This window comes from Furipterus horrens, unplaced genomic scaffold (genome assembly GCF_987537825.1).
Source record: "Furipterus horrens unplaced genomic scaffold, mFurHor1.1.pri manual_scaffold_3, whole genome shotgun sequence".
NCBI lineage: Eukaryota > Metazoa > Chordata > Mammalia > Chiroptera > Furipteridae > Furipterus > Furipterus horrens.
Genome location: NW_028327173.1, coordinates 105,142,851 through 105,168,086, shown reverse-complemented (window position 1 = coordinate 105,168,086; position 25,236 = coordinate 105,142,851). Strand labels below are relative to the sequence as shown.

Genomic DNA, 25,236 nt, shown 5'->3' with positions numbered 1-25,236 from the left:
ATCTCCAATTCATGTCTCCTCCCTGTTAGCCAACCTCCTCCCAACCCCTCCGCTAAAAAGACTGGTAAAACTACATTTCTGAATCCTGTTCACTCATCCTAGCCACTCCCCACTCATAAACTCCCCACTGCTCACCAGTCTGTGAGAACACAGCCTGGCCTTGTCCTTGGTTACTGCCATTAATCGAAATCTTTCATAGGCTTTTCTTCATTCTCCCCTAAGTGTTCATGGCTCTCAAGGGTCTTCTCTATTGCCCTCCTCATTATCATGTTCTCACACACTTCCAAGGATCCTAGCTTCTATGTAAACTAAGTTCCCAATTCACATATCCAGCCCAGTATCTGCCTTGAACATCAGATTTCCTAAATTCACTGTCTGCTGGCCATAGAACAGGTATTCATTAAAGGTCAAGGAAGTAAAAAAAAGGGACCTCATAGGATAAACTGGTTGACCGAGGCTCAGATGCACATGTGGTCAGTCATGAGGTTTGAACAACTACATTAAACAAGTGGCCAGTTCTGATGCAGGGGAGTGGAAGAAAGTGAACCTAGAGTAGGGGAGGGGCAATGTGCACTCTGTCTTTTCTCTACATCTGTCTTGCTTTCCTATTATACTTTCATCTTCATCTGTCCTAACTATCAGGTACCCTGAAGTGTTGAAAGAAATCACTGCTTCCAGTCCATGTTGGCCTTAGCAGGAAAAAAAAAGATTGCAGCATCTAGCCTTGCCTGGTAGCTCAGTTGGTTGGGTGTCATCCGGCAAACCAAAAGGTTGCTGGTTCGATTCCCAGTCAGGGCACTTGCCTAGGTTGTGGGTTTGGTCCGCGGTCAGGGTGCATAGGGAAGGCAATCAATTGTTTTCCTCCCATTCACTCTCCCTTTCCCTCTCTAAAAATAAATAAATAAAATCTTTAAAAATATTGCAGCATATAGATTAAACAGAATGACTTTATAAAGCTGTGGTGACAGGCAGAAAGAAATGAAACAATGCAACAGGTTTGAATGCTAATTTGTTTGTGAAGAAGACCCAGTCTTCTCTGTGGTGTGCAGTGTAGTTGAAAATGCTTAATCTTCAGGACTATTTTGTGATGGTAACTACACGGCAGATAGCTCCCAAGAAAAAAATCTGTTTCTAAAGCTGATGGGAGCTTTTGCTCCTGCTCTTGGTAAGCTAACAGTGGTGAGTGGGTAGTGAACAAAACCTGAGACAAATCTATGACCTTGGCTCGAGGCTCTGGGTCCTTAGTTGAGTCACCCTATCTACTCTACATGGAGCAGCATGGAAGTTGAATGGTCTGTGGGTTACAGGGGAGACTTGACCTGTTTTCCAAGTTGGGGGCCAAGTGGGTAGGAAATATAGGGAAGTGGGAGCTGACCCACCTGGACAAGGTCCTGATGGTTCCTCTGCAGACATCCATTCTTTGGAGGGCCTGTAGTAGGATCATCTAATGCGGCCCCTTATTTTTACAAAAGGAAGCTAGGACTTGAGTGGTGAGACCTCAAAATTACCAAAGAGCTCAGTCATTCTAGGAAAGCAGTTCTATCTGGCCCACCTTCCTCCAGATCTCTGATTTGTGAGTTTCTATATGTGTGTCTGGTCATTCCTAGACATGGGAGTCCAATCCTCCTCAAGCTACAATGCTAAAATAGCCCAGTTTCCCAAGAACCAGTCCCATTCTGTCACTTATCTGCAAACGCGGACATGAAAATTGACAATGGCGGGTCTCCTAGGCTGAGAATGCTGGGGCACCCTTCACATCAGGAGTCCCATCCTAGCTGACAGGGATGCATAGGTGAAGGTACCAATTGTAGGCGGGGTATAAGCTAGGTGAAAAATGGCAATCAAATTAAAGATAGAAGCCTGAGTTAGCCCATGATGCTCTCTTCCCTGAACACTTGTTTCATTTTATGTTCTAAACTGTACAATCCAGCATTTGATTGTGGGTTCTCTCTCTTGCTTTGTTTACCAAATCTCCTGTGTGAAAGCCTTGACTTCCCAAACAAATTTGGGGCTTCTTCTATGTCTTCCCCTTTCTTTACCTTCTTTAATACTGAGTATCGATTATCTTCCCCATGGTAAAAGCTACAGGTGAACTATGGCCATGGGGATATTGATCCCTTTCTCTCAGATTTCGAAGACATCAATTTGCGAACCTTCCTCAGAGTCAGGGACATGGATGAAGACAGTGCTTCTGAAACCTGGCTCATTCTGTCACTCACTTAATCACATACAGGGCAGGACCCAGGAACCTGCATCTTTATGCAGCTCTTATAAATGATAACTTTGCCAACAATCAGATGTTCAAAAAGGAGCTTATGCCTAGCTTCTAAATTTATAGAGCAGTGGGTTAACAACTTCTTCAAATATATGACAGTTCAAGTCTACCTCTTCCAAATTTTTATCATTTAATCCTGTTTCCTATACATTTTACCAGAACCCTACCATTGCTGATCTCCCAGATTTCAGGTATCTCTGTTCTCCAATTTTGATTGCTTGCCCCAAGGGAGTAAAGGATCATCCAAGGAATGGACTGGCTTAATTTTCTCTACACTTCAGGTCTTTAGTCAGAAACTCATGAAAAATTTGTTGGCAGATCAGGAGATTAATCCTTAGAGGGAATCTAGTGTAAGAGTTAACATTAACAGCCGGTACTTTGAAGTCAGATGGTCCAGGTTCTTAGTGGCAAATTAATTTTCCTATGCTTCAATTTTTTCTTCTGTCAATACCTACCTCAAAAAGTTGTTTTGCGGGTGAATGAAATATACCTAGAAAGCACTTTAAGCAGTACCTGGCCAGTTAAGCACCCAGTAAATGTTAACTGCTACCACTTTTATTAAGAACACCTCTATATTTACATACACTCTAGGTCAGAACTGTTCCAACTGGGCAGGCTGTCAATAGGGAGTAGCTATGTGGCATGGGGAGTGGTCCTGCATGGATACAGCTTCTGATTCCATTCTAAGAGAGACATGCAAATAAATGACTCAAGATCTTCCCACACCTGGCTGCTGTGGCTCAGTGGATTGAGCGTCAGCCTGTGAACCAAGTGTCGCTGGTTCGATTCCCAGTCAGGGCACATTACTAGGTTGCACGTCAGGTCCCCAGTTGGGGGCGCGAGTGAGAGGCAACCACACAGTGATGTTTCTCTGCCTCTCTTTCTCCTTTCCTCTCTAAAAATAAACAAACAAATACATAAATTATTTTCTTAAAAAAAGATCTTCCCACAGATACCTGTGTACCCATAGGTATGGAGTGTCCCTGGAAGAATGACCCCTTTGGTATTCTGCAGACCTGAAGACCCTACACACAGAGGTCCTATATGGGAGAATCAGTCACCAAATCTGCTACCCTTCTAGTCTACTTCATGCAACATGAGCTCAAGATCAATTACCTGGAATTTTAAGAACTGTTTATACTCTGAAAGAGAGCTATTAAAAAACCCCTGTAGTTTCAAAAGACAAACACTATTGAGATCTTTGAAAGACAGCAATGCAGTGAAGAGGCCAAAGGCTTTATAAGCAGACCAACCTCAGTTCTAGTTCTAGAGCAAATCACTATAGCCCTCTGGATCTTACCTTCCTCATCTACATAGAAATAGAATAGAGGGAAAATAATCTATCATTGGAGTGTTGTAAGGTTTGATAAGGTAATGGGCAGGGGAAGCATCAAGCATAGAGACTGGCATCCCACGAGCACTCGACTGGTGCTGGTTCCCTATTTCTGCCCAGAGCTAAAGTCACGGCCTAAGGCAAGCTAGATGGCTTTCAAACCTGAAAGTCTCAGAGGCTAAAGACCTGGGTTCACCCCTGCCTCCCCATCCCTCCCAGACCAACTCTTGGACTCCCTCCTCACCTTCGCAGTCCCACACTGCTACTAAATTGATGAAGCTAAAAGGGTTTGATTATGTCAGTATATTTATATGTAAATACAAAACTATTGGTGTAAGATATTGAATATGAACATTTACAATTATTTTCTGAATCTGACTCAGTCAATTGATATTAAATACAAAACGAAAAGATTGTAAAAATAAGAACATATACATTCAAGAGCTTATTACAGTATAAAATTATTGAGGTCTGATCAGCTGCCAACCTCATCTGTGATGGGGGAAGGTTTAGGGGTTCCTGCGATTTCTTGGGAATGTAGAACACTGGGGACTCAATTCCATCCCTGGCACATCAGGCCGGGCAGGCTGGAAGCAGACAGGACAAGCTGAGTGAAAGGGGAATGGGGGGATGGAAGTTGCAGGGGACTGCCTCACCCAGCCAGGAATTAAGGTTTTTATTGACACAGAATCCATCCAGCTTGAGCTCCAGGGTCTGGCAGGCTACTAGGCAGAAAAAGATGCGCATCTGAGTAGATAGGGCCAAGCTGCGTAAGGAAAGGAACCCTTTGGGAAAAGGAAAAGGGGCACCAAGCTCATTCTTCCAGTGAAGGATTCTCATAGTAGTTTCTTTTCTCATACTTGGGCTCCTTCTCTTTTCTTCTAAGGCATTGTACCAATTGCTCTAGCCTCTGGCTGCTCAGTGAGTTCATCTGTACTCCAAGGCTCCAATCCCCGAGGGACAGGAAGAGGAAAGAGAGGGTCTGAAATCACAGTGGAGGTCTATTACCAAAATCAACAAAGTGAACGGATAAAAATCATTAGGTAAGGGCAATCCATGCTGAATTAAACCAGTGTCACCACAAACCAGTATTCTTGGCTCCAGCAGGTAGCATCCTGGAGAGAGAGAAGTCATTATGTAAAGATGAAGGCCCATAGCAGGAACATGGAAAATGGATGTGCCTGTGTCCTCTTCTACAACTCTGTCATCTGACAACAGGAGACATAATCCCTAACTGCAGCTAGTCCAGGATAAACAGTAGGGTACAAGAAGTCACAAGACCTGAACTGCAACATGGAGCCCCAGGAACTTCTACAAAGGAATAACTCTGTGTATATGTATTTATAGAATACAACATATTATCACATACAATAATATATTATATACACACGTACATATGGACCCATACACATAAGTGCACATACACACACACGCACACACACAGAGTAACAGAAAAGACTGGAATACACGTTCTAGGTATAAACGTGTGTGGCACTCGGGATATTCTCTAGAATATATAACTTGGTCAAGCTTTCTGGGAAGGAAGTTGGATGCTCACCAAACCTCCGCATCAAATCCTAGCAAAGGGAAAGGATGGGACAGAGACCTCCAGAAGGAGAATGCATTGGGAAAGAGGGTAGGGAGTTTCCTTTCCCACTTACCTGGCTTGGAGCCCCTGGCAAAAATCAATGGCCACAATTTGGTTATAAGGCACAGTTCAATGGCAGTTGCTAGGACTTAAGAACACATTGTTGCTGGCCCTTTCTATTAACAATTTCACCACATCTATCTTGCCAAAGGGAAAGGCTGCCTTGCGTGCACCAGGAGACACAAGAAAGGTTGGTTCATGGCTTCAGTGTAACTGATGGTGACCTACAGGCTCAGCAGTGTCCAGGATAGTTTAAGGTAGAAGGCTGGCCAGCAGGTAGGAGGCTCATGGGACAGTTATTGACCCTCCATGGCCAGGAGGTTGTGGCTGGATGGCACCATGCCCTCCCTTTCTGCAAACTCCAGTATTGCCTTGTAGCAAAAATAGTACTGCTCAGGGGTCTGGATGCTGAAGGCCCTCTGGGTCCTCATGCGGGATACCGTCTGGAACACATTAAGGGTACCAAGCTCCTCCAGCTGTGCCAGGCAGATGTCCAGTGAGCAGAAGGTACCTGAAGGAAGAAAGGAAGTAGTCATGCCTGGTTTACTTCTCCTCTCCCTATCCCTCTACCAAATAACCCAGGCAGGACTGGATGACTGAATTTAAAGGCAAGGGGCCTCAGGCCTGATAGGACTCGAGGAAGAGGGCACAGTGAGTGCTGGAGGCCACCAAAATAAGGCAGCCTTTTGTCATGTATATGGAAGTAATAGGAAGAAGAGGTGGAGAAGTGAAATCCCAGACAGAACAATAGCACTCCCACACCTGGGCCCTAATTTTCAGACTACAATTTTATCCCAGAGACCTAACACAAACCTACTCTTCCTGACCTTCTCCCAAAGGAATCTCTGATAAGAAATGCCAGCAGTCCCTGCAATGCACATCCCCTTAAGGCTAAAGTTGCTAAGTGGATCCAGAATGGAGAACAAAGAACAAGGTAAGGACCTCCCCAGGGAGGGGGGTGGGATGAAAGCAAGAGCCCAACTGAGCTCTCTGGACACCCACGTGACAGTGATGGGGTCAGAAGATGATCATGCCAATGGGCTATATAAAGCATGAACCCCAGAGGACTTGGCTTGTGAAGTGTATATTCTGGACACACATTTTGCACTAGGGATACCAAAAGGACACTAAAGAAGAATTTTTCATGGCAATTCATCACCAATGGACCAAATTCTCTCAATATGGCAAAGAAGAGCTTGGTTATTCCTTCCCCTCCACTATTGCCACCAGAGGCTTCGAGAGCTGCATCAGTGGATTATTACCTGTCCTGCCAATGCCTGCACTGCAATGGACCACAATGGGTGGCTCAGGGCACTGCCCTTTGGAGTCTACTCCCATGCTGCTGACAGCCAGCCTCTGCTGGCTCCTGACGGCTCTCAAGAAGTCAATGAGGGAAGCTGCTGAGGAGGGGACACCATAATCTGGCCAGCTCAGGAATTGAAAGTGAGTCACCTGGCGTTTCTGCCGCTCCTTGGCGAGAAAAAGAAGCAGAAGTTAGTGAGGTCACTTCTGTTTGCCTTGACTACTTTTGGCTTTTCCAGTTCTAGACGCCCTGGGATCCCTACCACCAAGATTCCTGCCTACCACCCTCAACTTTCTCCACAACTGCTTCTGTACAAACACAAAGGGAAGGTTTAATGTCTGGAAGGGGCAGAATTCCTATTTGTAGAACCTAGATTTCTTCTAAGTTTTATTCCTAAGTAATGCCCCTGTTGTGTTGAAAACAGTGTGGTTATTTTGGCTCTGAATTTGAATATCCTGATCTTATTCCCAGAAAAATGGAACTTAAAAGCAAGCACCCTAGAATCCTGCCTATTCCTTTTGGAGATTTTCTTTACAGTAAAAGTTCTCCCTTAACCCAAAAAAGTAAGAAAATAGAAACCTGGATTTACCTCTGTGTTATGAATTTCTAGCGTTGTTTTCTTATAATGGCTCATGTTCTCCACGCCTAGATTGGTCACTGTGAGGAAGCCAAATCGGATCCGAGAGTCTTTTTCTAAAGGCCAGTACTGGCCACACTTCCTCCTGCCGCCCTCCTCAAAGCTGAAGACACACAGAGCAAGGTAAGCCTCCCATCCTTCCCCTGCACAGCACTAACCGTGCCCTCCCCAGGACTGCTGCACCCTAAGCAGCAGCAGCATCTCTTGTGTTGCTACTAACTTACACCCTTGCCTTTTGGCAGAAAAGGAAGAAAACCTTCATTCTAAATGGATGTAACAGTGCAAGTTTCTGCATGTACTCATTTAGGAGATATTTGCTGAGCACCTACCCCTATCATTTGGCTCCTTTCCTGATATATCTGGGATAAATACTGAGTGGACAAAGAAAGACAGCAGAGAAAATGTTGTGGGCCAGATTGAACTCTCTGCCTTGTGTCTCAGCCACTGTTCATTCTCTTCCCCAATGAAGGCCCTTGGGTGATAGAGGAGTAAGAAAGGCACAGCTCCCAGGAGGTTTGTGTAAAGGCCTAAAATCTACCTCACTGCACTTCAGTGGCTCCAAAGTACTCCAAGGTGATACTTCTTCCATGACCTCCTCTCCAAATCAAAAGTTTGTTGTAAGAATGCCATGAAAAAGGGAAATGAGTTAACACTCTAATTTTTTTGTTCTCATCTGAAATAGGCTATAATTATCATAAAGGTGATGGTAATACTAATGAAATAGTAATTCCTGAAGTTTTGGAAGCTATGTAGACCAAAATTTTAAAAATATTCTTTTCATCAAGAGCTACCTACCTAATGAGCAAAAAATGGTCAAAGTAGCAGGGAAAGGGAGAGCAAAGGGGAACTGGTAATTCAGAAGCCAGGAAGACAGCTGCCCTTTGGAAGCACAGACCAGATTAAAAGTGAATTGTCCCATGTTTCCCAGAACTTCCACTAGTGGATAGGCCAGGACCTCAGAATAGGCTGTAACTGACACAGGGTCACCAGGGCCATGGATTAAAGCTTTGAAAAGTTAGATCTATCAATCATCTCCCCACCCTGGCTGTGTTATCTTTGGGTCAGCAAAAAAGATGTTACAACATATCAAACTCATGGCCATGGCTTTTGTAATCCTCATTGTTTCTACGAGCTAAAGTCCTTTTTTGAATCACCTATACTTGGTGTTAGGGCAGGGGCAGAGAGGTGGGAAGAAAAAAGGTGAACTCACCGAGTGGTCATGACAATCACCAAGACTTTTTGCTCCCATACCATGAGCCAGAAATCACGATAGGTATTCTCCAAAGGGCCTGGAAAAGAAAAGGTACGACTCTGTGAAGCACTTCTTTTCCTTCTTTGGCTGTTCTGTTTTCCTCCCAACTACTAAGTCCAAATCACAGATACTAGCTCCTTGCTCTTCTCACTACATCCCTGCTAGTCCCTTGAACCACCAGAACCAGCACAGACAACACAGGAGCATGGTAGAAATCACATCTTCATGTTAACAAGGTCCCCAGGTGAAACTGTAGGTAGGTTACAGTTTGAGAAGCATTCTTACAGACCCTTTCAGGGCCTTATTACCAGGACTTCACCTATCATATCTATACTGACATGTGTCTCTAGCTGTTTTCATATCATTCATCCCCTTCCATGTCCCATCATCTCAGATCCAACATATTTTCAGCCCCCTCCTTTAAATCTAGCTTTCTCTCTCTACTTTCCCATCTTTGGGAATAGTACTGGCAATCTTCAATCACTCGGTTTTTAAAAACAATTTTTTAGATTATTTATTATTTTTAGAGAGAGGGGAAGGGAGGAAACGAGGGAACATTGATTGGTTGCTTCTTGTGTGCCCCCAGCTGGGGACATGGCCCCCAACCAAGGCATGTGCCCTGACTGAATTGAACCAGTGGCCTTTCAGTTCGCAGTCCAGAACTCAATCCCCTGAGCCACACCAGCCAGGGCCTGTTACTCAGTTTTAAAAATTGGGAGTCAACTCTGACTCTTCCATTTTTTTTTTCTTTTTCTTAAGTATATTTGGTTGATTATGTTGTTACAGTTGTCCCAATTTCTTTTCCCTTTGCTCCCCTCTTCCCAGTATCCCCCTTCCCTCCAGCAATCCCACCTCCCTTAGTTCATGTCCATGGGTCGTGCATATAAGTTCTTTGGCTTCACCCTTTCCTATATTATTCGTAACCTCCCCCTGTCTATTTTGTATCAACCAATTATGCTTCTTAAGCCCTGCATCATTTCACCATTTCTCTCCCTCCCTTTCCCAGCTGATAACCCTCCAAATGATCCCCATAGCTATGATTCTGTTCCTGTTCTGGTTGTTTACTTAGTTTATATTTGTTTTTATTTTTCAGATTCGGTTGTTGATAGTTGTGAGTTTGTTGTCATTTTAATGTTCATAGTGTTGATTTTCTTTTTCTTAAATAAGTCCCTTTAACATTTCATATAATAATGGCTTGGTGATAATGAACTCCTTTAGCTTTACCTTGTCTGGGAAGCACTTTATCTGCCCTTCCATTCTAAATGATAGCTTTGCTGGATAAAGTAATCTTGGTTGTAGGTCCTTGCTTTTCATCCCTTTGAATACTTTTTGCCAGTCCCTTTTGCCTGCAAAGTTTCTTTTGAGAAATCAGCTGATAGTTTTATAGGCACCCCTTTGTAGGTAACTCTCTTCTTTTCTCTTGCTGCTTTTAAGATTCTCTCTTTATCTTGAACCTTTGGCATTTTAATTATGATGTGTCTTGGCGTGGTCCTCTTTGGGTCTAGCTTGTTTGGGACTCTCTGTGCTTCCTGGAGTTGTATGTCTATTTCCTTTGCCAAATTTGGGAAGTTTTCCTTCATTATTTTTTCACATAAGTTTTCAATTTCTTGCTCTTCTTCTCCTGGCACCCCTATGATTTGGATATTGGCACGTTTAAAGTTGTCCCAGAGGTTCCTAAGCCTCCCCTCATTTTTTTCAATTATTGTTTCCTCCTTCTGTACTGGTTGACTTTTTTTTTCTTCCTTATATTCCAAACTACTGATTTGAACCCGTTTCCTTCTCTTCACTGTTGGTTTTGTGTGGCTTTTCCTTCATTTCATTTAGCATAGCCTTCACTTCTTCCCTTATGCGTTTGCTATACTTAAGCATATCTGTTAAGTCTGTGAGCATCTTTATCACCAGTGTTTTGAACTCTGAATTTCTTAGGTTGGCTATAACCTCATCTGTTAAGTTGGCTATCTCCTCGTCGCTTAGTTCTCCCACTGGAACCTTCATCTGTTCCCTCTTTTGGGCCATACTTCTCTGTCTCCTAATCTTGACAGGCTCCTGTGTTTGTTTGCCTCTGTGTCTTAGGTAGAGCTGTTGCACCTGTTACATTGTAAGGGGCGGAGCCTTAGGTATTGTCAGTACAGGGCGATCTGTTTCACCACGTTTAGGTGCTGTTTGTGGGGAAGGGGTCTGAGAGGGAACAATGCCACTTGCTCAGCACTCGCTCCTTTTTCAGGCACTTCTCCCACTTTCGTATGGAACTGGTGCCTCTCTAGCTGTTGCCCTGGATGTTGTTCCCTGAGTGGGTGGGTCTGAAGACGTTCTAGGACCGTGGGGGCCCTTTAAACAAGCAGAGTCTTCTGAGAGACTGGCAGTTTCTTCCTCCACCCCAACCCCCACTGGTTTGCACAGTCAGACGCAATGAGGCTTTATTTTCCCCGTTACTGGAACCATGAGCTGTGTGGTCTGGTCTGGTCCTGGGAGCGCTCCCCAGGTGTCCCTCCTGACTTTTTAAACTGTGTGACTGCACTTTCTGCTGGCCTGCTGCTGCTGCCACTGCCACCACTGCTGCCAGCACTGCACCGTGTCCACTCCACCCCGGCTCTGCTCCTCCTACCTGTCTGGATGAGGATTTCTTCTTTATATCTTTGTTTGTTGACTTCCATGCAGCTTGGTTTTCTGGAACTTCTGGTTGTCTCTAGTTTTGAGGTAGTTGTATTCCTTCTTAGTTGTGGAGGGAGAGGCAGCATGTCTGTCTACGCCTCCCTCTTGGCTGGAAGTCTCTCAACCATTTTCTCTATCTACTAAGTCTTAAGAGATGTGTTACCTTTGAGTTGTTTCTGGTTTTTGTCCTTTTGTCCCTTTCCTAATTCCCTGCTCAATTTCACTGCTATGAGAACCAACCACATCATTTTTTGTCTTAGTACTTTCCTGAACAGGAGTCTCTCTTCCAATCTATTCTGGATACCCCTGCCAGTATAATCTTTCTAAAAAATTGCTTCCTCACAATATAGACAGATCATGCTCACTCCTCCTTATATCCTTTTCTTAAGCCATCTCTCACCTCCAATGCTGTTCATTTTCTACTCAGTTTCAAGTGCTGTCTCTTCCTTGAAACTTTCTCTAACTGTCACACCCCCTGTAGGGTTTCCCCTCCTCTTAGACATTAATGGCACAGCTAGATCAAAACAGCTGAACCATTTAATGTATATGGGCTTGTATACGACATTTAACTTTGTGAGAATTAATCACACCTCAGCAAACATGATGCTGACAGCAAGTGCCATGGTGTCAAATTCTTCTGTTAGAACCTGTACAGGATGAGCATTCAGCCAGAACACTGAAGATACCTGTGGGCCAATAACTCCCTTTCAATCATGGCAGTAACAACTCAGCATAATTCCTTGTACTTTCACAGTGCTTTTTCCTCCTCTGGTTGCACCAAGAGTTGATTTTTGTCCTGGATATTTGCTGGTTTCACTACCGTTTTTGCTAAAGCCTTTTTAGCAAGAACCAACCTTTTATGATACTAGAATTTCCTCTGTGCAGAAGTGGACACTTCCAAAAGTATGTAAAGTCTTAAAAACAAGCTAAATGTCTAACAAAAGAGGATTAAATTATTGCCTACCCCTAATTTGAACAGTCTGTAAGGTGATATTATAAGATCTGTATTTTTTGCTCTGGAAAGGTATGTATAAGATACCATCAAGTGAAAAAAGAGATAATGTATAGAAACAACCCATTTTGTTATATATTTTATATGCATAGAAAAAGGTTTAGAAGGAGATGCTGCAAAATGTTACTATCTCTGCGTCTCAGGGTTATGAGTGATTTTCATCTTCATTTAATGGCTATGTATTACCATAGTACACACATCAAGAAGAATATAAGAATACCCTCGCCCCATCTCTGATCTGTGGTTTATCCACATCCCACTACCCTGCATCACAGCACCTCTCAGATAGTTAACTTCGGACATTCAAACCACTGAAAAATTGGTGTTGCCTATCAGAGCACCTGGTAACCCAGATACCACTCAAACTCAGGCAGGCAGAGGTCATAATTTCCTCAAAGGCATGAGATATTTGGAAGGAAAAGTGGCACTCCCCAGATTACACTCTCTTTAACAGTAGACTTTTCTGAAGAAATAAAGTCACCAGTTTGTGCTGACATGAATAAAACAATCCACTGACTTGCCTTGCTAGGACTTTTGAACCAAACAGACATACTTTCAAACCCTGGCTTACTAGCCACTCATTAGCTGTGTTACACAAAGTCACCTGAGCTTTTTGGGCTTCAGTTTGTTCGTGGATTAACAAAACTTCCTTGCAGAGACTCTATAATAATTAGACGGAGATTGTGTACCTGATACATAATATATACTTTCAATAGATGACAAGATATTATTATAAATATTATGATGATTAAGAATCTGAATACTATAAATATAGCCAAGAAGGTTAGCCAGATAAATCAAATTAGCCTTCTCCACATCACAGGGCCCCCATCTTCTGGTGCTAACACCTTCTAAAGGTGATCAGTCTTTGACTCAAGAAACCCTCTGTCCTATATTCCTAGAGGAGTTTCTTCTGGACAGAGCCTACAGCATCAGCTTAAAGGACCCTATCCTGGCATAATTAGCAGTGCTAAGCAGTGGCCTTGCCTTCTAAACCTGGAGAAAGAAGCACTATGAAGCCCCTGAAAGTCAATCCTTACCCTCTATAAGCCTAAACACGCCAAGACCACCTCCTCAACAAAGGCCCTACTCTCTCAAGCAGATCACATCATATCCTATACCTGCCAAAATCTTTTCTGATAGCTCTCTTGTTTCTTCTTAGGGTCTGAAAGAACTCCTTTTGGAGGGAGTTGTCCCTCCTATGGGAAAAAATAAACCTGTGACCATAAGACCAATTAACAATGTACCAAGAATCCAAAGGCCCTTTTCCCTTTTGTCTCCCTCAGCTTTTATTTTGAAAAAAATTGAATCCAACAAAAAGCTGAAAGAATAGTACAGTATATGCTTATATTCTTTAGTTCAAAAGCTATCAATTTTAGCTATCATTTTGCAATATTTGCTTATCTTTATAGAGTAGTCCTCCTTTATTTGCAGGGGATATGCTCCAAGACTCCCAGTGAATGCCTAAAATCACAGATAGTACCAAACCCTATACATATACATATATATATATATATATATATACATATATATATATATATATATGTGTGTGTGTGTGTGTGTGTGTGTGTGAGTGTGTGTGTGTGTGTGTATGTATACACACACTATGTTTTTTCCCTATACATATATATGATACATAATTTATAACTTAGGCACAGTAAGAGATTAACAACAATAATAAAATAGAATAATTTTAATAATATATACTGTAATAAAAGTTATGTGAATATGGTCTCTCTGTCTCAAAATACCTTATTATATTCTACCCACCCTTTTCTTGTGATGGTGTGAGATGATACAATGCCTATGTGATGAGATGAAGTGAGGTGAATGATGGAGGCATTGTAACAGAGCGTGAGGCTACTGTAAGGGTGAATTGAACTGTGATACTGTGACAGTCAACCTGATAACTGAGGTGGCTACTATGTGACTAATAGGTAGGTAGTATAAACAGTGTTGATACACTGCACCAAGGGCTGAGTCACGTCCCAGGTGGGACCAGTGCTAGATTTCATCAGGCTACTCAGAACGGCATGCAATTTAAAACTTATGAATTGTTTATTTCTGGAACTTTCCATTTAATATTTTTGAAACAGCTGACCATGGGTAACTGCAGAAAGCAAAACTGTAGATAAGCGGAGACTACTGCAAACATACACATTTATTTTCTTTTTAACTGAACTATTTAAAAGTAAGTTTCAATTCTTTGGAAAAATATGATAAAGAATAAAGAAAAATAATTTTTAAAAATGTAATTCTAACTCTCAGAAATAAAAACTGTTTATTTTTGGTTAAAGAAAAAAAAAATTAAGTTTCAGCATGCTCTCCCTCTCGGGAGCCTGCTGGCATCTTTCCTTTTCCCCTCCTACTCCCTTAGATAAATTACCTTTGCCTTTCCCTCTCCTAAGCTCCAGGGACCCTTTCTTCTGCCTTTGTGACTTGGTTCCTTATCCTATGCAGTCTAGCTGACTCACTTCTACTACCTATGTAACTTTCTAAATAAACTTTCTCTTATAATTTGAAAGAAAAAAAGTATGTTTCAGACATTATGACATTTTACCCTTAAATACTTGAATACATATTTAGAAGAACCAAGACATTCTCCTACAGAACAATACCATTATTACACTTAAGCAACTAAACACTGATACAATAATATTACCTAATACATAGCCTCCAATTGTCCCAATAGTTTTGTTACAGAATGGGGGTGTCCAAAAACACCCAGGGCCTGCAGGCTAGGGGATGGGGAAAAGGAAGCAGCTTTCAGGATGCCTTTGCAGGCCTGGGGCTAGTGGCTAGTGTCTTTGTTACACAAATGGCTTTGATGCATCCAAGGCCCAGGTAGATGGGAGGGGTGTTGGACCGTGAGATGGTATGGAAAGAGCACACAGAGCCTGTGTGAGGTTCTGTGAATGGTCAGAACTGGGTACCATGCCCACTGCATCACAGGACGCAGTCAGGGATTTAAAAATAAGTGGCAGATATTTTTAACTAGAAACCCCATGCGGCTTTGAAAAGGGGTACTCCGTGAGGCTTTGAGAAGGGGGTACACCATGCAGTTTGGAGAAGAAAGGTACACCATGCTGCTTTAAGAAGGGAAAACTCCATGCAGTTTACAAGGAGGCTGGAAAATCCATGCAGTTCTGGATTAAAAGCTGGTGGACACCACAACACAGAAAGGCCTTCCCAATCAGAATTGAATGATTGGCAGCTACCGGTAAAGCTGAACTGTGTCTAGGAAGTAGGGAAACGGTATCTCTAAATTTTCTAAAACTAGCCTGGTGTGGTAGGGGGAGGCTGAATTATGTGTTTGTGGGTGTTTTACAGAAAATAAGACGTAACGGCAGAAATCCGCAAATAATCTAAAACTATAAAACCATTAAATAAATAATTCTTTTTCTTTTCACTAAGCTCTGGTATTAAGAGTTATAATTCTGGCGGCGGGTAATTGGGCCCCTAACAAAACAGCCTGTGGGTTCTGTTTCAATCTGAGAGTCCAGGGGTTCTGTTACAGTTTGTCTTTACAGTTTAATCCTCCAAACACAGGCTTCAATCATGGATCACACATTACCTTTGGTTATCATGTCGCTTTAGTCTCCTTTAATCTAGAATGGTTCTGAATTAAAAAAATTTTTTAACAGCATTAAAGTTGGAGAGTTTAAGCATGTTTCTTTTTAATTTTTTAAAAAAGATTTTCTTTATTTTTAGAGAGAGGGTAAGGGAGGGAGAAAGAGAGGGAAAGAAACATCAATGTGCGAAAGATACATAGACCGGTCTCCTCTTGCACACCCCCAACCAGGGACCTGGCCCACAACCCAGGTATGTGCAGTGACTAGGAATTCAACCGGTGACCTTTTGGCTCGCAGGCCAGTGCTCAATCCACTGAGCCACACCAGCCAGGGCTAAGCAAGTTTTCTTATTTTATGTCCCAGAATCTCGATTTGTTTGGTTTCTCATAATTAGATTCAGAATTAAAAACTGGCAATATGTATACAACATAGATTGTATGGTACAGTTCTCACTGTTTCACAGAAGGCAGTTTGATCACTTGGTTAAGGAAGTATCCATCAGATCTTTTGCTAACCATGTTCTGCAATGGTCAAAGGGCCTTAAGCCCTTATGGGGGCCTGTAATGTCCTCCTGTGTTGTGATTTCTGTCTACCCTCTTAGAAGACAACCTAATATTCTCCTTGAGATGGCAGGAGTACTGAGCCCACAGCAACATTTATAAAAACTCCACATGAAATTCTCCTAGAGCCCAGTACTTCATTGTCAGATCTAGCACAGACTATCCATGTTGGAAGACTGCTGAGATGCCCTGTGATGGTACAGGGATCAACAGAGCCTCTTAGGACAGCAATACCCTTTCACAGATTGGACTCAATTTCTAGAAGTCCCACTGCCACTCCTGGCCTCTTACTGGCCATAAATAAAGAGCACCTCACTAGCCAACGAGTTCTGACATCCTATCCCCTTGGATTGGCAATGTAAGACATAGTTCAAAAACTTGTACTAGTGTTGTGTGTTCAAATCTCCAGTTTATCTCTATGTAGTTTCTAGGCACATCTGATAATAGAAACTCTATACTTCTCAACTGCCTTCCTCAAAAACCCCTAATCTTTAGGAAAGGCCAAGATCTAGAGGCCACAACATCATATTAAGTAACCATTTTCTTTAAAAATTATGCTATCATCTGGTGCAAGAATCACACGTAGATGATTCAAAACCAACTTGTGGGGGGCAGACTAACTTACCTTGTGTACCAATGTAAGCATTCTTCTGCTTGTAGCCATCCATGAAACTGGCATTGATGTAATCTGTCTAATGATAAAAAAAGAAACATCATTACAGCTGTGTGGAATATTCCATTTGGGTGGGAAAATGATATACTAGTAGGTAAATAAAACCCAGGGTATGGACATTCTCTTCTAGTCAGGAAAAAAAAAAGAGAAGCAAAAGGGCCAATTTAAAACCTCACTTTCACAAATGTTGCTGGAACAACTGGATATCCACATGCAGAAAAAAAAAAAAAAATCAAGCTGACTCCTTCCTCACACCATACACAAAAACTAACTCAAAATGGATCACAGGCCTAATGTAAAAGCTAAAACTATAAAACTCTTAGAAGGATATATAGGATTATATCTTTTTGACATTGTGTTAGGCACGGCCTTCTTAGATATGACACCAAAGCACAAGCAACAAAAGAAAACAAGACAAATGCAAGTGCATTAAAAGTGAAAACGTTTGTGCTTCAAATAATACCATGAAGTGGAAAAAAACACAGAATGCATACATTTTTGATAAGAAATTTGTTTCTATAAAGAAATCTCACACCTCAGCAGTAAAGAGACAACCCAATTTTAAAATAACCATTTCTCCAAAGAAGACGTACAAATGGTCAACAAGCCCATGAAAGATGTTTAACATCATTAGCCATCAAGGAAATGCAGGTTAAAACCACAATGAGATACCATTTCACACCCATTAGGATGGCTACAGGTAAGAGATAGATAACAGGTTGGCAAACATGTGGAGAAACTTTGAAACCCTTATTCATTGCTGGCAGGAATGTAAAATGGTGCAGTCATTGTGGAAGAGTCTGGAAGGACCTCAGAATGTTACACACAGTTAACAAATGACCTAGCACTTCTACTTGGGAAAATAAAGTTTGTTTTTCAGGTGATAAAAATTTTCAAAAGTTCATTGTGGTGATGGCCGCACAACTCTGCAAAAACATTTAAAAAATCATTGAACTATATACTTTAAATGGGTAAATTGTAAGTTATGTTAATTACATATCAATAAAGCTGTTATTCACATAAAAGGGACTCCATTAAGACTTGCAGGACTACAGCTGAGAACCAAAAGGGAGGCAAGCCTAGCAAACTGAGCAGGACACTCTATCAATGCTGCCACACATAAAAGGCAAATGGTGACTTAAGAAGAAGGACCATTAACAGCATGGGTCACACACCCAGACTCCATTACTACCTGAATATTCAATAGAAACTATGACTAATAGTTTATAATTCTAGGAGCATATCTGGTGAACAATTCACTAATGAAACTGAATCTTCCATTTATTATGGAAATAAAGCCTCTGTCAATGTTTACAGTAATGAGAGGGATTATAACTCAAGTGATGATCTTCAGATTAATTACTGGATAACTAGAATAGTCTCTTGGTATACTGGAATTCACTCATTCCTTCACTCATTCCTGGAACATAATGAATGTCTGGTATGCACCAGGGACTGTTCTAAATATTGGAGACAGAGCACTCAACAAGACAGATAAAACACAGATATTTCTGATTCCAGAGCCCCAACTTAACCATTATACTCCATTAGTTCACAGGATATACTATGACAACTTCAATAATACAGGTGAATTTGCCCTCAGTCAGCCAGACTCTTAGCTAATGCTCCTACAGGAAAACCATCTGTAAGGGTCCTGGACAGGAATTAATTTTATGTGCTTAAAACATTAGGGTCAAAAGAGAATGAAACCTAGGGTCCTGATCCATGCACCATATACAAAATAATGATTCTCCATAAACTTATCTCCCAGAAACAGGAGAGGGGATATAACAATTCCCTATACTGTGTGTCATGTTAAAGTTAAGAGCGCTATTCAAATTCCTTTACTTTGAACCTCAATCAATGCTGTTTTGTTTTGTTTTTAATTTTAAATTTTATTTTACAAAGAGATAGAGAAAGAGAGAGGGAGAGAGAGAAGCATCAATTTGTTGTTTCACTTATTTATGCATTCAGCGGTTGATTCTTGTATGTGCCCTGACTGGAGATAAAACCTGTAACCCTGGTGTATTGGGATGATGCTTTAACCAACTGAGCTACCTGACCAGGGCCCAATGCTGTTTTTAATGTGTATACAAGTCACCAGACAGAACTGGTATATCAGAAGGAAAAAGAAAAAAAATGTAAATACCTTTCTAGTCATTGACCTCAAAATTGTTAGATGCTACTGTAAACAAATTATATTAAGAAGGACTTTAAAAAGGAATAAGTGAATAATTATGCTCTGGACAATGCATGAAGTGCAGGATGAATGAAAAGAAAAAACTATTGCCTAGCTGGTGTGGCTCAGTGAACTGAGCGCTGGCCTGTGAACCAAAAGGCTGCCAGTTCAATTCCCAGTCAAGGCACACGCTTAGGTTGTGGGCGGGTCCCCGGCTGGTGGCATGTGAGAGGCATGTTTCCCTACCTCTCTTTCTTTCTTTCTTTCTTTCTTTCTTTCTTTCTTTCTTTCTTTCTTTCTTTCTCCCTTCCACTCTCTCTAAAACCAAATAAAGTCTTTAAAAAAAGAAAGAAAAACCTGTGCTAATGTTATGTTAATAGTTTTCTGGTTTAGATTAAGTTTTGCAGTGACAACACCATGTACTTAAAAGGAAGTAAAAATAATGTGCTCTGGAAAACTGTTATACTGACTTAAAGACTAGATCCAAATGATGATAAAAACATTGATGTTAAATGTCTGAATAACATTTTCACTATATATCTCTACTATTATATGTGATTTTTAATATGCACAGATATGATCAAATTAATATATTAAATAATAAAATCATTTGACCATTTCATCCCTATCCCTAGATAGTTATGTATATACTAGTCCAAAAATTTTTTTCAGATCTTCTAAATGGAAAAAGCAGAGGTATTTATAATCGGAGTTGACTTATATTGATGCAAATATACTCATCAATATTGTGAATGATATGACTATGTTATACAACTAAGGAGTAAAAGGAGAAATAATTAAACATTTATCGGGCACCTAAATACACCAGACCTTGTGCTATCAGCATTTACATAAAGCATTTCACTTAACTTCCACTTGATACTATGAGACGGGCATATAGGGACTTGCCAGTGTTAACAACAGACTAGTATGTAGCAACATTAAAACTCAAACAGTGTGTCTCTGGCTTAGAATCCATGTTCTTTCAACTATAGTATTAGTAAGCTTCACTTTGTAAAAGGCTTAAATTTCCCTCAGTGCTCCTGAGAAGATGGCATTTGTCTACCTGAGTGTGGCCACTTCGTTTTATCAGCTTCACTCTTGTTTGGTCCAGACAGGGAACATCCCCATAGCGGTTCTTCTCCAGGTTTCCTGGAGACCTGAAGAAAATGAAACAAACAAGTAAAATAAAAAGAAAGAAAAAGTGGCTGCAGTGTGTATGTGTTATGTACAAAGCCTGGCAGTGCAAAAGTGGGTACACAGAGCTTTTCATTATCTAGTCTACATAATTCTATATCATTTAATATTTTTAATGATAAGTATGTATTACTGTCCCTGGCTGGTTTGGCTCAGTGGATTGAGCGTCGGCCTGCGAGCTAAGTGTCGCTGGTTCGATCTTCCAGTCAGGGCACATCAGAGAAGGAAAACTCTGACTCCAAAAAACCTCCGCTGCCTTGCGGCATACCTCTTCAGGGGAAAGGCTAAGGGAGTAAACCCCGACAGAAAATCCGGAGCCGGAGTCCCTAAGGCGGTTTGACGTTGTAGTCAACACCGGCAACTCCTGCGGCGCACCTGAAGCCAAGCTGTATTGACTCCGTCTTTCCCTTGGACCCTTCAGCTGCGAAGAGAGGGGGGGTCTGCTGCATGGGCAACAGCAGACCCTCCATATCACCCTGCCCAGGCTCTGTAGCTTCAGCTTCACTGGAGAGGACACTCCAGCGTCATCGCAAGATGTCGATTCAACACGGGAGGAGACAGATACCGTGTCACTCCCGAGTCGGACTGCGCAGCCATTCTCGGTGGTGCAGATAGACTCTTAAGAAGCTACACCATCGTCTCTCGAGACGGACGGCTGCTGATACGATACCGATATGTATTACTATGGAAGTATTTCCATTCAAAAAAGAAAAGAGAAATAGAGGTATAGCACCAACAAAATCTAGCTGCAAATAGAATTTTCTACTACTAATTTCCCAAAAGATGTTTAAAATAAATCTCCTAAGTTCCAATTTAACACGGTAGGTTGAAACACATGTTTGACACCACTCCATCCAGCAGCCTAATTAACATAAAAAAGTGAACTAATCAGTACAAACCCAAAGTGACAGCAGAGACATAAGTGGACCAAGAGAATTAAACTGATTTGGGCAGAAAGAAATCAGGATTCTGGCTAACTTGGCCAATTACAGAAAGCTAGGACCCACAGAGGTATATCTACGGAGAGACAAAACGACTTCCCCCTAGAAATCCCACACTTTGGGAGGCAACACGAAGCAGAGGACTAAAACAGAGGAATAAATGAAAATCTGAAGGACAGGCAGTGACAATATCCTGTCATTCTCCATGTCCTACCCTGTCTTAGACTCCTATCCAGGCTTGGACGCTACCAGGCAAAAGAGAGGAGGAAGTGAACACCCTACATAAAAGAATCCTGTCATCTGGAGTAAATCAGCAACAAGCGAGCTGGTCATTTTGAGTTGAAGCTCACTCATGCTAACAGTGCTTCCAAGCAGCTTTTAAGAACTCCACTCCTAAGCGTGAGCTAACAGCCAAGAATCTCCAGGTAATTAAGGAAAGCCCTTAACACAAAGGAGACCAATTCAAATACTCAGGGGGAAAAAAGCACAAAATAGAGTTAATCAAAGTTATAACTAATAACCTCAAAGAGAAAAAGATACTGCGTACATGAAATAAGATTAGTGATGCTATTTAAAAAAAAAAGAGAAGAAAAGCTCTTAGAAATTAAAAATTATATTTAAAGTAAGAATTTTAATAGAAAAAAATAGAGAATGCTGAGGAAATTTTCCAGAATATAGACCTAAAAGTCAAAGTGATGAAAAATATGGAAAATAAGAGAATCATTCTAGATAGGACTTGGCAAACTTTGGCCCGGCTACCTGTTTTTAGAAGTAAAAACTGTTACTGGAATACAGTCAAGCCCACCAGTTTAGCACTGTCTGACTGCTTTCACATTACAATAGCAGAGCTGAGTACTTGCAAGAGACTGTAAAGTCCCACAAGCCTAAGCATTTACCATCTTGCCCTTTAAGAAAAAGTTTGTCAGTGCCTGCTCTAGGAAATTCAACCAGACTGATAGGACCATCCCAGAGAGAAAGAATTGACATAATACAAGGAAAGAAATAATGGAAAAAAAAAGTTACAGAAAGTCCTAGAACAAAAGAACACAAGCCTTCAGAGTAAAAGAACCTATCAAGCACCTAACAAAATGGATGAAAAAAAAAGGACCCACACCAAGGCACATTATTGTGACATTTTTAAACAAGTAAGCATAGGAAAACATAAGGATAGGGACATAAAAAACTAAAAGCAATTAAAAAAATAAGACCACTACCACCAGAACAAAAAATGGAATTAATAAGATTTAATATGCTGGATTGTGTCATAGGAGCCCATTTCTCTCTGCAGTAAAAAAAAGAAAATTTACAGTTATAATAATGTACACTGACTTTATAAGATATTGTGACATAGATATACTGGAAAAACAGTTAAGAGAATCGGAGACAGAGTAAAAGAGCTAAATGCTTACCTACTGTAAAAATTAATGAAAGTATTTTAAGCATTTTATCTAGACTTATGGAAGAAATACCAGAAGAAACAGCTCCAAGAGCTGAAAATGTATGACTAGGACAGTGGGACTGAGGTTACAGAAAGGGATTGCTGTTTCTCTGTCACTGCTTTTTTTCTTTGGTACTCTTTTGAAAAATATTATTTGCACACATATTGATTAAAACCAGAAAAAATTAATAACAAAGACTACCAACATAAAGTAATACTCTATATTGTTCATGGGTACAAACATATATGGGACTGGACTGGAAAGAAACATGCCATATTTATACTAGAGGCTGCTTCTGGGACTGAGAATTTATGGTGAGGATTAGAAGGAATTTCAACTCCACAATGCTTTCTTGCATATAATAAAGAAAGATAAAATAAAAAATATATTAAAAATTGTCAGTAGCAATTCTGGTGATGGGAACATAGTTGTCTGTCATACTGTACTTGTCCATATTTTTAAAAATTCCCTCTTCCCACACAAATGTTTTAGTAGAGGAAGGATACTCTTTTCAACAAATGGTGCTGGAGCAATTATATATCTATATCTCCACCCCTTCTCCAATCAACCTAAACCTTATACCTTATACAGAAATTAACAGATTGAAGACTTAAATGTAAAACATAAAACTATAACACTTTTAGAGAAGAAAAAACAACAGGAGAAAATCTTTGGAATCCAGGGCTAGGCTAAGTGTTTACTTAGACTTGGTGCCTAGAGCATGATGATGTATAAAAGGTAAAACTCTGTAAAAGAACTTCATCAAAATAAAAACGTTTGCTTTGCAAGAGAGCTTGTTAAAGGATGAAGACAAGCTACAGACTGGAAGAAAATACAGGTATCCCCGTATAACACGGTACTTCTATAACATGGTTTCACTCTAACACGGTTAGAGAATTGGAGAAAACTCCTGTATAACACAAAATTAGGGAAATCCCTGTATTAAGAGCAAAAGATAACTCATTTAAAAATTTTCATTTGAGCACGTACATCGTGTCAGTTTACTCTAAAAAACATAAAGAAAGGCCTAGATTTAGCTGAACAGGTAGAGTCATGTTTCTTAAATGAAGATCCTTGCACTGAAAGGAGTACAAAGTTTACGAGAGAACTTCAAAAGTGCTTAGGACTGCATAATGAAATTTATAAAGATCTCTCAGCTAAAAGCAAGCAGTCTAAAATAACAGAGTTTTTGCAAAAGTAGAGCACAGAAATCAAGATAATGCTGAAGGAAGTTCAGAGGATGAGGATTTCTTGTCAAAAAGAAAACGCATTCTGTTAATGGACTCAGTAGTGATGATGAAGAAAACATTACTTAATTCATATTAATACATAATACTTTTGATGAAAATTGCTTTAAGAAAGGTTTCTCTTAATTATAAAAATATAATAGTATGTTTAAAAAAGTTTTGGAACCTAACTCTGCTTTCTGTACTAGTTCTTTGTTTTGTATAGCACGGATTCGCATAACAAGGCGTTTGTTAGGAACCTAACAACTGTTATGGGGGGCAGGGGGTACCTGTATTCCCAAATTATGTACCCAACAAAGAACTCTCAAATCTCAATAGTTTTTAAAAAATGCAAATAGAAAATAGGCAAAAGACATTTTACAAAAAGAATATACAGATGGTAAATAAGTATATGAAGAGATGTTCATTAGCAATTAGGGAAATGTAAATTCAAACCACTATGAGATCTTATTACACACCTATCAGAAGAGCTAAAATAAAAAACTGTGACATTGAATGCTGGTGAGGATGTAAAGAAAATGGATCACTCATACATTGCTGGCGGATATGCATAATGGTACAGCCACTCTAGAAAACAGCTAGACAGTTTCTCATAAATCTAAACATACAGTTACCATATGACTAGCAACTGTACTCTTGGACATTTATCTCAGAGAAATGGAAACTTATGTTTATACAAAACCTAGACACAAACATTCATAGCAGCTTTATTTGTAATAACCAGAAACCGGGAACAACCCAGATGTCCTTCAATAGCTGAATGGTTAAACAAAAACAAACAAACTAACTAAAAAAAAAAAAAAGAAAAGAAAAAAAAGAAAAGAAAAACTGCTCAGCAGTTACAAAAGAACCAACTAGTGAAACACATGAAAATTTACGTGAATCGCTAGTGAATTATACCTAAAAAAGGTAATCCCAAAAGGTTACATAAAGCATGTTTCCATTTATATAACATTCTTGAAATTATAAAATTATAGTAATGGAGAATATATTAGTGGTTGCAAGGGTTAGGGATGCAGAGGAGTGGGACAGAGATATGTGGTGATGGGATTCTTCTGTACCTTTTCCTGTGGTGATGGATACATAAACCTAAGTGTATGATAAAAATTACATAGAATTAACAACACACACACACACACACACACACACGCACACATGCACACACACCATGGGAAGATCTGAATAAGACTGGTGGATTATATCAATGTTAGGATCTGGTTGTAACATTTTGCTATACTTTTAGAAGATGTTACTATAGACAAATTGTGGAAGGGGTACATGTGATCTCCTGTATAATTTCTTACAATTGCATGAGA

General features: G+C 40.5%; 1 protein-coding gene across 1 annotated transcript in view; it reads right to left on the bottom strand.

Moving 5' to 3' along the window:
- Positions 1-3,896: 3,896 nt before the first annotated feature.
- PTPN9 (protein tyrosine phosphatase non-receptor type 9) overlaps positions 3,897-25,236 on the bottom strand; it is a 109,598-nt gene continuing 88,258 nt past the window's right edge. Inside the window, exons 8-13 of the mRNA XM_090269973.1 lie at positions 20,163-20,256; positions 16,870-16,936; positions 8,407-8,485; positions 7,149-7,299; positions 6,519-6,726; positions 3,897-5,767 (exon numbers count right to left, since the gene is read on the bottom strand). Of these exons, the coding sequence (XP_090126099.1) occupies positions 5,553-5,767; positions 6,519-6,726; positions 7,149-7,299; positions 8,407-8,485; positions 16,870-16,936; positions 20,163-20,256 (814 nt within the window). The 3' untranslated portion in view covers positions 3,897-5,552. The remainder of the gene's footprint in view (positions 5,768-6,518; positions 6,727-7,148; positions 7,300-8,406; positions 8,486-16,869; positions 16,937-20,162; positions 20,257-25,236) is intronic.